Source organism: Impatiens glandulifera, chromosome 7 (genome assembly GCF_907164915.1).
Source record: "Impatiens glandulifera chromosome 7, dImpGla2.1, whole genome shotgun sequence".
In the NCBI taxonomy this organism is placed as follows: domain Eukaryota; kingdom Viridiplantae; phylum Streptophyta; class Magnoliopsida; order Ericales; family Balsaminaceae; genus Impatiens; species Impatiens glandulifera.
In genome coordinates this window covers 44367041-44380284 of record NC_061868.1, presented here as the reverse complement: position 1 = coordinate 44380284, position 13244 = coordinate 44367041, and the positions used below count along the sequence as shown (strand labels likewise).

The 13244-nt window shown below is 30.3% G+C and overlaps 2 protein-coding genes and 3 non-coding genes across 5 annotated transcripts; 2 read left to right on the top strand and 3 right to left on the bottom strand.

Moving 5' to 3' along the window:
* Positions 1 to 2884: 2884 nt before the first annotated feature.
* On the bottom strand, positions 2885 to 7283 carry LOC124910440 (kinesin-like protein KIN-7E). Its single transcript, XM_047451084.1, has 12 exons — positions 6862 to 7283; positions 6675 to 6765; positions 6365 to 6583; positions 6193 to 6282; positions 6011 to 6111; positions 5742 to 5937; positions 5596 to 5663; positions 5459 to 5524; positions 5257 to 5381; positions 4852 to 5191; positions 4600 to 4776; positions 2885 to 4515 (listed from the first exon to the last, which is right to left on the bottom strand). The coding sequence occupies exons 3-12, from the start codon at positions 6561 to 6563 to the stop codon at positions 3073 to 3075; spliced, it is 2805 nt and encodes a 934-aa protein (XP_047307040.1). The 5' UTR covers positions 6564 to 6583; positions 6675 to 6765; positions 6862 to 7283; the 3' UTR covers positions 2885 to 3072.
* A 964-nt stretch (positions 7284 to 8247) lies between these two features.
* TRNAE-CUC lies at positions 8248 to 8320 on the bottom strand. Its single transcript has one exon. It is a non-coding gene; the product is annotated as a tRNA-Glu (tRNA).
* Positions 8321 to 8905: 585 nt separating this feature from the next.
* TRNAS-GCU lies at positions 8906 to 8987 on the top strand. The gene has a single exon. It is a non-coding gene; the product is annotated as a tRNA-Ser (tRNA).
* Positions 8988 to 9940: 953 nt separating this feature from the next.
* TRNAE-CUC lies at positions 9941 to 10013 on the bottom strand. The gene has a single exon. It is a non-coding gene; the product is annotated as a tRNA-Glu (tRNA).
* Positions 10014 to 10861: 848 nt separating this feature from the next.
* Positions 10862 to 11829, top strand: LOC124910471 (glycine-rich cell wall structural protein-like). Its single transcript, XM_047451114.1, has one exon. The coding sequence runs from the start codon at positions 11091 to 11093 to the stop codon at positions 11637 to 11639; it is 549 nt and encodes a 182-aa protein (XP_047307070.1). The 5' UTR covers positions 10862 to 11090; the 3' UTR covers positions 11640 to 11829.
* The last annotated feature ends 1415 nt before the right edge of the window (positions 11830 to 13244 follow it).

Here is a 13244-nt window from a genome sequence, read left to right as displayed (position 1 = left end):
ACATTATATAAATTATATAGGTTTATAAATTTTTGTTTGGTAAATAGTATAAAATTTAAGTATAAGAATAAAATAATTTTTTTTTTGTTAATTATGTTTTTAATATTATTTTTAACTAACCTTTTTGATATTTTAATATTATATAAAATTTATTATAATTACTTTAAATATTACTAATATTATATCAAATAAATAAATAATAATTTAATTACGTTATTATTTTAAATTAATAATAATATATAAAAATAAATATTCAGTATTATTTCATAATTTTGTTTAAAATATGAATGATAATATATATTTTTTTAAATGATTAAATTAACAGTTAAGAGATAATAATTATAATTAATAATAATAAACGTTAATTTTTTTTAATAAATAAATAAAATTAAAAATTATTTAAAATTTTAAATATTAAAATTGATAAAATAAGTTTATTTAAAAAAAATATTAAAATTAATAAAATAAGTTTATTTAAAAAAATAATATAAAGTTAAAAATAATAAAAGCTTAATAATTAAACTTTAATGAAAAATTAATAAAACAAATTAATATTAATATTACAAAAATAGGATTAAAAAATATTAAAAATAAATTAAAATTTTAATACCTTCTTGTAACTGGTTTGAATAGATACTATATTATACATATTTCAAGGTATAACTTATACTGAAATATCACTGTATATATAAATTCTAACTAACCAAACAAAATTATAATTTACTGTATATACAATAATACTATATATACAGTCTTATACCAAACATAGCCTTAAAGGTTATCTTATAAAATTTTGACTTTTAAGTTACTGTTACTATAAAAAGACATGTTTAAAGTCAATAAGATTAAATTTACTATGAATGTAATGTTAAATTTTTTTTTGTTAATAATTTAAAATATATTTTATCTAAGTTAGGTTGATTGAGATTATCTTTAACTTCTTAAAATACATTTGTAATAATATTTAGTAATTAATATTATATAAATATATATGACATTGTTATATATAAATATTTATAAAATATTAATTAATATAATATTTAAAACATTTTTTATAAAATTTTAAAATATTATATTGAAGATTTTGAAAGTGTGTATATATATATATATATCAATTGCAATTTTTTTTTAAAATTGTATATATAATATCAAATATGATTTTTGCACCAGGATTCAAACACTTTTATTCTTCCTCCAATGGATTACAACAATATTATATAAAAGTAATAGTTAATTAAAATTTATAAAATAATTTAAAATAAAAAATTTGTAATATATTATTTAAAACTTTTTAATAAATGTATGTATATTATTATTTTTTTTAATAAATATATATTATTTTAAAACCTTTTACATTTTTTAATAAATAATAATTAAAGTTATATATATTTTTATTTTGTAATATTAATATTAGGCAGTGAGAGAATGCTTACTTAAAAAAGTTATTTTCATTGTAATATTTTTCATAAATATTTTTTTATATATAAGGATAATACTTTTTTAAAAGTAATAAAATATTTTGAGTATTTAAAATATTTGACCATTAAGCCTTGTTTGAGGAAGGATTTTTTTGAATTTTGTCTGGGTTTTATCCAAAAAAAACTCTTGTTTGATAAAAAGTAGGAAAAAACTGGTTTTTAAAATTTAAAGACTAATTTGTCTTTTGACTTTAGAAGATACGGTATAGGTGAGAGAATGATGGTTTAAAAAGAGAAGATAAAATTAGAGGGTAGTTTTGGTATTTAAATGATAAAATTATTTAATTTGATGGTTGATAAGATGTTTGAGTTTTGAGATAAAAACTGAGTTTTATCCAAAACCCCTTCATCAAACTAGGCCTTAATATAAGAATGTTAGAGTCTTAAAGATTCTATCCCTATTAACCGCATAACATTTTAAATATTTTATTAATTTTTAAATAAATTATGTCTCTATATAAATCATATCTATAAAATAAGTAGGATTTATAATAATAAAAAACTTAAACTAATATTACATTATTTAATGATGTTACCATATTAAGAAGATTAAATATAAAAACAAAGATTCACTAGTTCTCATTCCCACCAATAACCTATTACAAATATTTTGATTTAAATTATGTATTTATATATTTAAATAGATAAAAAAATATTTGTATTGATTTGTAAAGTTTCTTGTAACAAGGTCAATTCTATAAAATAAGTTTGTGGTTAGAAAGACCTTTACTTCAAATTGAATGAGTAAAATAGTGAAAATTTTGCTAGCAACTTATTGGCGGAATAAAGTTGAATAAAATTTATCCTATATAAAATAAATATAAAAATATTTATTATTTAATCTAAAATACATTATTTCGAAACTGGAGAAGTGCGTGACAGTGATGGTAAGTAATATTGAAATATTTATATTTGTTGTTGATCATGTATATGAACATGTTTGGATTCATTATTGTTGCTTTCAATTCTTCACTCTTAAAGTCTCGTGATCTCCATACTATCAATATTTTTTTTTTTTTTTAGAATTTATGTGAACAAATATATAAATGAAGTTTATTTTTTTTAAATGTGAAATGACTCAAATAGGAGGTTTAATATATTTAATTCAGTAGAATAAATTGAATAGCAAAATTTACTTATATAAGTTGATATATAAACTTGAATGGGATTCCCAAACTTGAATAATTAAAGTAAAAAATTGACCGTGAGGGAAGTTACACTACTCATAGATATTAACTAGAGTAGTAAAATAGTTACCATAGTTAAATAAACTGTCCAAAAAAGTGAGCACAAGCAGTGCTATATAGAGGAGCTAGTAAAAAAGTATGCAGTCTGTCATTCTATATTCTACTCTGAATTCTGACTGACCTATATATTATAATATAAAAAAAAGAAAAGAAAAGTGCTTAAAGATATTTACACTTTAACCAACTTCTTCTTTCAGTAAATCAAAATATTAACGATAAAAGTAAAAATACATTTTTCACACAAGAGTAAGTACAATTAATGATGATCCCTCTCTTTCTCTTTATCATATCTCTCTTGCCGCCGGCGGCGGTTGCGTTGCGGTGGCGATGGCGGTGGTGGGGGCGTTTCAGAAGGACATACTATGCCTCCATGCTAAAGATCGATTGTTAATGGCTGGACGTGAAAAGCTCAATCCAAACATTTCCTTTGGAGTTTGATCATCTTCACTAACTCCAAACAATTTGGCTACAACTGAAGCACTTTCCATAACATGATTCATGTCTTTGGCGTCCGACCAGAGACGATTCGACAATTGTATCCTCCTCCTCTTCGTGTTCAACGCGATCCCGAATTTCTCAAACAGAGATTCCCTTTCCTTGTCTGTCAAAATCCTTGACATTTGTTTGGTAAGACTTCTCCTCTCCCGCTCGACTTCCTTCTTCCTTATAGATGGTTTCAGAACCTGACCATCCACTACAATTCTAGTTCCTTTCATTAATGCAGAGTGTATGAATGATAATCGCCTCAGCTCCACCTCCATGTATACCGAATCAGATGAATCGCCTTTGAATAACAGTAAGAATTGTGTCCTGTGGATTAATGGTACATCGCATGCATCCCATAGTTCAATTATCTGTCTCCTCTGCTTTTCGAATTCTTCCGCCCAATTATATGTATTTGAATCTTCTTCTTTTTCTTGTTCTTGTTCTTGTTCATGTTCTTGTTTATGTACTGGTCCCTCTAACTCTTTTTCTTCTTCTTCTTCTTTCTCATGATTACTTACCGATACATGAGGATCTTTGTGCTCTTTAACAACAGCATCTGCTTCACCAGAAATCTCCTCAGACAGTTCATCTATAGGAGGAGCAACATAAGGAATCATTGTCCTCTGTTTAACAGGACTTTCAATTTCTTCTCCGTCATAACCACTAAATCCAGTCTGTTGATGATGAGCTCTTGCAGAATTCCAAAAGGGTGTGGTATTCCCATTTTGCTCCATCTCTTCATACCAAGGGGAAGTAATTGATAATGCTCTGCAGCTTCGGCTTCTTGGTAACTTGAGGCTTCTAGAGCTTATTCTTCCAGATTCAGAGGTAAAACATGAGGAAGATTGATGATCCATCGTTTGATAAGGCTCGATCATAAGAGAGTCAATAGTTTTCTGCAAGTATGCAATCTTTTCCTTCAAAGCTTCATAAGTATGCTCTCCCTCTGTGCTTGCTGCTGCTGCTGATGATGGTTGTTGTTGTTGTTGTTCTGTCTCGACGTATTGAACTCCATTATCAGCACGTTCTTCATCCATATTCTCCTCCCAATCTTTTATCGGGTCAGGTCCAAATAGTTCATTGATGACTGTGATTGGAGTGATATCACCGGATAGAAAATTATCTTCGCATTCCTCCTCCAAACCCTTAATGGTGCTATTTCTCGACATGACACGATTGCTTCCCTGGGAAACATGTTCATCAACATCAGATCGGAAGCTGCTATCGTTATCAATAACCTCTGAGGATGGTGACGATGATCCTGTTTCCAGGGAATTAGGTTTCAAAACATTCTGAGCTTGAACCTTTAAAAAAGGAAAACAAACATAAACATCAACTTCAATGAGCTAATATATACTTTATTCAGTTGGTGTAAGAGTTCAACATACTTGTGATCTTGAAACACGATTAGTTCTTCTACTAACAACTGATGATTGAGATTGATCCTCCTGAAAATCAGGCTTTCCATTTTTCTCTTGTTTATTAACAGATGATTGTAACAGGTCTTGAACATGATATTGAGCCTGATCACGCTGTCTTTTTAACTCATTGATCTCCTGATGCATCTGGAACACACAAACAATGACATTTTTATTAAGAAAACCAAACTTACATCTTGTGTAGATGAAATTGATTTTAACCTTTTCAATGAGGATTTCTTTTTCTTTCAGCAAAGCTTCGGAGTCATCAACAGACGAAGCCATTGATCCAAAATTCTTCATTTCGCTCTCTAATCTGGCCAACTCTTTCCTCAACTTCTTCACCAGTGCCTTATCAGAAATAACTAAATTGACACGGGCACTAGTGCTTATCTCCTTAGCACAAATAGCAAACAAGAGAGCGTTTCTCGATTGCTCCACATGACTGTGTGCAGGGCTCATTGTGCAAATGATCGCTGTTCTTGCGTTTCCTCCTAACGAGTTCTGTAATATACGTGTCAGCTTTGAATCTCTAAATGGTATATGTCCATTTCTCCCTTTGCTGTACCAAAACTAAACAAATTTAGAAAAGTCGTCACAATATGATAAATTTTAAATTCCAAAGACCTTAATTTGCGAATAACAGTTCCAAGTGTAAGTAAACTTCGGTTTATATGGCTGCCCTCTTTCAATCTCGTACCAGCCGATAATGTCTGAGAAGCTCGCTCACTTCCAGCGAGATCAACAAAGTTCTGATCACCCACCCCCAAAAAATGAAAATTAGTATATGTTTTACATACTACTAATAATAAGAATGTTAATATCTTACAACAGATGCGGTTAGAGTGTTCGAGTTTCCAAGACTTGTAAATTTACGAGCTGAACTCTCGACAGTCTGCAAAAAATAAGGCAGATTTTGATGCAAAATTCTTACTACAAACTAAACATTTGCGATAGGCTTCTTACCAATCTTAGAATTTGATGAGACCTGGAGCTGATTTCGTTCAGAGCCGTCTCCCCTATATGTCTTTGAGCTGCATAAGTGAACCACAAACAAGAAGATTATTGAACTATCATGTATCAAAACACAACATTCTATTATCTTTATTTACATTGACAAAAATCCAGAAGCTCTTTAAGGTGGTTCCAGTCTCTTAGGCTCTCCTCTGTAAGTTTCTCAACAACAGTTCCTTTCTCTGGATCATCAAGGAGCCTGAGAGGAATGGTATCTGGATTTAAGAGGTCTCTCACCGCTTCATTATAAATCTCCATTGCAGACAATTTCAGCACAAATTCTCTATCACAGTTCTAAAATCCCAAAAAAACATGGAAAAGTTAGATGACTTTTATTTTCGCGGCACATCAAGGAAAAGCAGAGTACCTTTTGAACATAGGCAAATATATCAGAAACTGTGTATTCGGTAATACTAGACATGGTGTAAGTCTTTCCACTTCCAGTCTGACCGTAAGCGAATATGGTTGCTGAAGTAAATAATTGAAATTTTTGATAACATTGAAACATAAAATGGAAGTAAGCTTAAAATGGTAATAATGCTTACTTACAATTGATGCCATTGGTGACTGCGAGAGCTACATCTTTAGCTCCTTCATTGTAAACCTGTCTTGTTGAGCATTGAGAAGCAAATACCCTATCTACCAATTATGAATATAGTCAAAAAATTGATCAGATTTTGAACATAGTTCTAAACTTGGCTGGTTGTCTGGGGGTGCTTACCAAATGTATAAGCGGTAGGGGCCAAAGACCTTTCATTGGGGCTGTTCTTGTATATGATTGTGTTGTTGTCGATACATTCCCAATCTGAAACATCTTCAACTGCTAATTCTCTTGCATTTAAAGGTCTCAATCTAACTGAAACGAATATCTTCTCTTCGTGACCATTTGAATTTGGTGAATCCCAACCAACTGTCCCCATCTCAGAAGATCTCCACTTTTCTGCAAACCAAATTAAGAACAGGCTTCAGGAGATTCACAATTTGATATATAATTTGCCTAGAAATTTACGAGTCAAGAAAGAAACCCTAACATCGATTTCTTTCTTTCTTTCGCAGATTGATCTCCCCCAGCTGCTCTGGGGGAGCTCCTAAACGAGATCTTCGATTTATACAGCAGGCAAACTAAATGAGAAGAATTAATCAGAAACATATCAAAATTGAAGACAATATACATGAATATAATAATAACTCAACCATTGATCAATCATAAATTCATACCTCAATGGATATTAACAATTAGAGGTTCGTTTGAAAAGAAAATTGAAGTGCATACGATGTAAACAGAAATGGAATCCGGAAAATCTTCAGAGGGAGAGAAAGATTGAGCGTCAGGATGTCGATGGAGGAGAAACAATGGCGTTTAATCGTTTAGAAGACATGGATAAGATGAAAATTACGGAAATGTAGGAGAATCATGAGGTCTATAGAGAAGAATGGCGAGAATTTTGCGGTGTTTTAAAATGGATTTTTTTGAAAAGAAGAAGAGGGAAACCAAAAGAGAGAAAACCCTCTTTTTCTCTCTGTAGAAGAATCAGAAGCTTCGAATAAAACCGCCATTGCCAACTACCTAAAAGTAACTGATTTATTTAATTGTTTCAATTTTAGCATGCCTTTTGTTTCTTTATCCTTTAAAATATACAATTTCTTTATGCCTTTTGTTTCATTTATTTAAATACTTTTTAAATAACTGCACTCCAGGTTATTGCTATTTTAAAAATGTTGATATCATTTGATTACTAATCTCGGGCATAGAAAAATTTGACTGCCGCTCAAAATTTCGGATAAAGATTCTCTCGACATTGTTTAATGGATTTGATTGGCTTACTCTATTTCACCACTAATTGTTATTAAATTTAAATGAGTTCGGCCTTAAGGTTATCATGAAAAATCGCTTGATTGGTGGATTAGTTCCATTAGAATCTTAATCTCTGCAAATTTATGTTACGTAACGTATAGATTTATTTTTTTAACTCAACAAATGTGTAGCGAAAGTAAGTCCAGGAATTCGACGCGACATGCCATGTGGAGGGAAAAAGAAAAATTAAAAATGTCCCGAAAAGTCACATTTCAGGTCCCTAAAAATCCCAAAATGTTAGTTTTTTTTTTTATTTCTAAACTATGACGTGAGGGCAACGTGATAGGCAACGTCGGATTCGTGGTCTTGTTTTCGCTACCCCTTCACTAAGTTTATTATTCTTTTTTTCTTTTTTATAACTTCTCATTTGATTGAAAGAGAACTAATTCTTTATAAAAATAAAAATAAAATCCGAACAAAGATTATTTAAATAACCCTTTTTTTTTTTTCAAAGAATGAAATCTAATTCAATTGTTTATGGTTTTCATTCTCTCCCCTTTTGTCTAGAAGGGAATTCACTTTAACTTGTCTTTTACTTTCCAAAGTTGGTCAATATTTGCTTTTAAAGTTATTTTTAAAAGTCATTAATAATAGAATATAAGAAACTATAACATGAAACTTTAAGGTTTGTGAATGGATTTCAGAAGCCACACATATTATATTGTCACAAGTGTCACAAGATAAAACTGTTAACCTAGAAGGCCATGAATTCTTAACTTTGAAAAAAGAAACTATAGGAAAACAAAAAATTCCATTGCCGGGAATCGAACCCGGGTCTTTCGGGTGAGAGCCGAATATCCTAACCAACTAGACTACAACGGATCTTGTTTTGAAGATTCATCTTTTACTTTCTTATCTTCTACTTATTTGATTATCTTAATAATATAATGTATTTTTTTTTTTTTGTAGAACAAAGGAGAAATCTGTTTATTAATTACATATAATATTGTTTTGAGACGTTTGATTATTAAAGTAGAGTCGTTTTGGCTAAGTGGTTAAGACGCGTGCTTGTTAAGTACATGGGATTTCCTCTGGATTTCCTCGTAAGAGTTCGAATCTCATTATGTTCTTAAAAATGATTAGGATATTATTGTCACTTGATCATGTTTGGAGTTTTCAATTTCAAAGCATAACAAAACTTAGAACAATAACAATATATTTTTAACTCAACATCTCTTCAAATAATTTTATAAGTGAATGAATTTTCAGCATAATAATGTACTTTTAACTCAACATCTTCTCTAATAATTTAATAGGAGAATGAATTTCTATTAAAGTCGTTTTTGGCCGAGTGGTTAAGACGTGTGCCTACTAAGTGAGTTCGAATCTCTTAGTAGATGTTTATTTTGTCGCTGTGCTTAAACGATGTTTTGTCATTTTAATATACATGAGATGTTTTAACAAAAAGTCGCTTTGGCCGAGTGGTTAAGGCGTGTGCCTGCTAAGTACATGGGGTTTCCCCGCGAGAGTTCGAATCTCTCAGGCGACGTTTATTTTGTCGTTGTGCTTAAACAATGTTTTGTCATTTTAATATACATGATATTTTTCTAACAAAAAGTCGCTTTGGCCGAGTGGTTAAGGCGTGTGCCTGCTAAGTACATGGGGTTTCCTCTCGAGAGAAGCCTAAAGTGAATGATTATGGTCTTCAATTAATGAATTGTGTCATCTCGACCCCAAAATCCATGAGTATTTCTACTCATCAATCCTCTCTAGGTCAACATATTTACTGTAATTTTGTTGAAAAACAACAATTCCCCGCGAGAGTTTGAATATCTCAGGCGACGTTTATTTTGTAATTATGCTTAAACGATTTTTTATCATTTTTAATATATATGAAATGAAATGTTAGTCCCTTGATCATGCTTGAAGTTTCCAATTTCAATACTTAGAACAATGTACTTTTAACTTAACATATTTTCCAACCATTTTATAGGCGAATGAGTTTCCCAATCCAGGCTAAAGCCTAAAGTGAATGATTATGGTCTTCAATTAATGAATTGTGTTATCTCGACTCCAAAATCCATGAGTATTTCTACTCATCAATCCTGATTAGGTCAACATATTTATTGTAATTTTGTTGAAAAACAACAATCATGTTATGCTTATATATGTCCATGATTTCTTTTGTATACTACTTTTATTCAAGCTCCCAAACTATTTTCTAGTGTCCATGATTTCTTTTGTATACTACTTTTATTCAAGCTCCCAAACTATTTTCTAGTGAAAAGCTCAATAGAATATCATCATATTCATTTGATGACTGTATGATATTCTTGTAGTTGAAGTTGTATAAAAGAAAATGGTATAAGTAATAACAAGACATATTATGCCTGACACATTTGTATCATTCTGTTTCTACTATACTTCAACCACAACACTCAAATAGAAATATTACTGTTTTGATATCTACAAACTTTTTTTTTACTCAAAAAAAAAAAAAAATTCCGTTGCCGGGAATCGAACCCGGGTCTTTCGGGTGAGAGCCGAATATCCTGACCAACTAGACTACAACGGATTTTGCTTGTTGAATAAAGATTTGACTATATATTGATAACCAAACATTACATCTTTAAATAATACATCACTTTTTTTTAATTAAGGAGAACTAACTTAACCCCTCACTTTTTTTTAACTTTTTTTTAATTAAGGAGAACTAACCTGACACCCACAGCAATGACCTCATTTTAACTCAAAACACTTCCCGATAGAATCGAGCTCGTAAGCTTTTGATCTCTAAAACCGACACTTACCACTTACTACCTTAAATCAATACATTAATGAACTCCTTCTAACATTTATTTTTGTAATGGAAAACAAAGTTGTGTTCAACAATATATACATGGTTTGTTTATATACAAAGCCACCTTAATAGCCAGTGGGTCTATAATGATCATTACACATACTTTTGGGTTTTTATTTTTATTTTCTTATAATAAGATACAACAGACATACATAGCAAACAACAACAACAAAAGCACTCAATGAAGTGGATTCATTTTTATGTCCCTTCATAATTTAACACATCAAATAACTTTCAGTGCAATCATCATTACTTTTTTCTTTTTCTCAATCCTGTTTAAATACATTGGCATTTTTTTGAAAAAACAGAACAATTTAAGACAAATACCTCATTTAACATGTAAATTAACACAATAAAACAAAATATTACAAGAGATTGATGAATTTATGTGGTCAACTGATGTATTATTATTATTATTAAGGAAAAAGAGAGTACTTTTAATGAGTGGGCGTGCCCACAATCCACCAAAAGATGGATGATCCATGAGCCAATTTCGGTCCATATATGACCAGCAAGAACAAGTGCAAACTAAGTCACCTCCATTGTGGTTAATTAGCTTAGATAGCATGGACATCACTACTTCTTCTTCATCAGGAAAAGAAAAAAGAGATCATTCATTTATAATCCTCGATCCCCTCCCTCCCACCAAGTTGGATCATTACAAGAAGCTACCAACAACAACAACAACAACTAATCTTACCTGTCAGTTGCTGCAACTAACTTATAACCATCAATGAACACCTTTCTTCTTCACTATAAAACCACAAACATAATACATTTCCACTAAAAATAATGGAGAAGAAACCCATTACCTTATTCTTCCTTTCCCTCATCTTCTCCACCACCATCATTTCTGCCAGGCTGACCTTGCCAGATCACCAATCAGCTGCTGCAGGGGATCATCTTGACAAGAACAGTAAATCCAACGAATTAGTTCATGTAGACAACAACAACAACAAGAAGAAGCAAAACAATGGCGGCAGTGGTGGTTATCAATGGGGCTGGGGTTGGGGTGGTGGAGGTGGTGGTGGCGGCGGTGGAGGTGGAGGTGGAGGAGGAGGAGGTGGTGGTGGTGGCGGAGGAGGTGGTGGTGGAGGGGGAGGTGGAGGGTATTGGAGATGGGGATCAGGATGTGGATCAAGATCACATGGAGAGAACAATAAGAATAGGAATAAGAATAAGAAGAAGGGGATAGTTTATGGAAAGGACTACATAATTGGGGAATATGCAGAATGTATGGGAGCAGGGAGATGCCATAGGATGAGATTGGATTGTCCTCTTCATTGTGGAGGGCCTTGTTTCTATGACTGCACTTACATGTGCAAAGCTCACTGCAGATGACATCCTTAAAAATTAATTAAACTAGGATTGATGATCATCACCGACCATATCTTCTTTGTTTTCAGCTAATAATAATTCCTGGGTTTTGTTTGTTTACTTGTTTTAGTCTGATTGTACCCTTTATCTGCTTATGGCCTGCATTGACTATATTTGTAATTTTGTTTGATCAAGGTTTTTGTGCTTATCATTATCATGATTGTGGTATTGGTGCTTGCCTCTTCTTTAATGTGAGTTTAATTCATATATTTTATGAGATGTGTGATTTTATTCTTCTCATAACTCATATATTATTTTACTAAGTTCATATACAATCGTCTAAGATTTCCTAATAGTAGTAACTCCATGGTAGTATCTTTGAGTTTGTAAAAACAGTTAATAAGATTGTGGTTTTAAACTTTTCAATAGAACTAGTTAATTAATTAATGATTAGCAAAATAAAAGTATATTAAATTGAAATATTGGATGATTATTTTTGGTTGCTAAGATAACTAAGATGATTAAATATCATTTTATTATACTATTTTATGAATTGATTGAAATAGACAAGTGTATTCTACACATGTTTTTTTTATCCCTAAACATTATTTTTTTTTTACTTTAAGTAAGCTTGAAGCTCAAAGCTCTCTTTCTCACCATTTTTTTTCTCGTTTATTATTAATAAAATGATATTTAGGCTGTGAAAAAAGAAGGGAAAGTAAAATAATATTTAGATTAGTGATAGAAAATAGTAATGAACTTGTTATGAAATTCTAAGAGCATGGTGTGTGTGGATTCCATTGGAAAATAGTGATTCAAAATATTTTGTATAAATAATTAAAGGATTTAAATAGATTTTGCTTGTTGAACTTATATTATTATCATTGTAGTCTCATAAATTTTATAAAAAAATAATATTTAAGATATTTTAATTCGTAACTCATCAAAATTTATAATTAGATTTATATTTAGACTCAAAATAAAATATTTTCAGCAAAAATCATTATAAATCTTCTTGAAGAGCAAGATTTAGGCAACTAATTTCTAAAAAAAAAATTATACTTTCAAAATTCCACTTATCTAAACATATTTTTTTTTAAAATTTCATAACAAAATATTATGTTCAAAGATACCCTCAAACTATAACTGTTGTATGCATTAATCCTTCAAATTAGTTTTTATACTTAGTAGTACATTCATTTAGAGATGGCCATGGTTTGATTTCTGTACTCTTTAATTTATCGAAAACAAATTACTATCACATCAATCTTATATTAAGTAAAATATTATTACTTTAGTTTTATTAAATTTATTTTAAACAAATCTCAAACTATATATTTTATTTTCAAAACTCATAAAAAAAAATCAATATAAACTAGCTAGCCCTTATATAATGCTTTAATGTGTTTAATTATATTATATATTTGTGTAGATACCTCAATTTTTTTTACTTAAAATAATTCAAATAAATATATTCGGTTTAGTATAATGTTAATGTATGAATACTATACTAAACTATTTTAAATATGATTAATCCGAAATTGACGCTTTTGGGCTATTTCGGTTGATTCAAACATCAATTTTGTAAAATATTAAATGCCTTCACGAGGACTGATTCAAAAAATTATG

Bases quoted from the DNA above. Each gene is read 5' to 3' on its own strand.
- LOC124910471 (XM_047451114.1), top strand. From the start codon at position 11,091: ATGGAGAAGAAACCCATTACCTTATTCTTCCTTTCCCTCATCTTCTCC.
- LOC124910440 (XM_047451084.1), bottom strand. From the start codon at position 6,563: ATGGGGACAGTTGGTTGGGATTCACCAAATTCAAATGGTCACGAAGAG. The intron at 5,664-5,741 runs GTAAATAAAGAT...TCACTTATGCAG, and splicing joins GCTTCTGGATTTTTGTCAAT to CTCAAAGACATATAGGGGAG. The intron at 4,516-4,599 runs GTATGTTGAACT...CCTTTTTTAAAG, and splicing joins ATCGTGTTTCAAGATCACAA to GTTCAAGCTCAGAATGTTTT.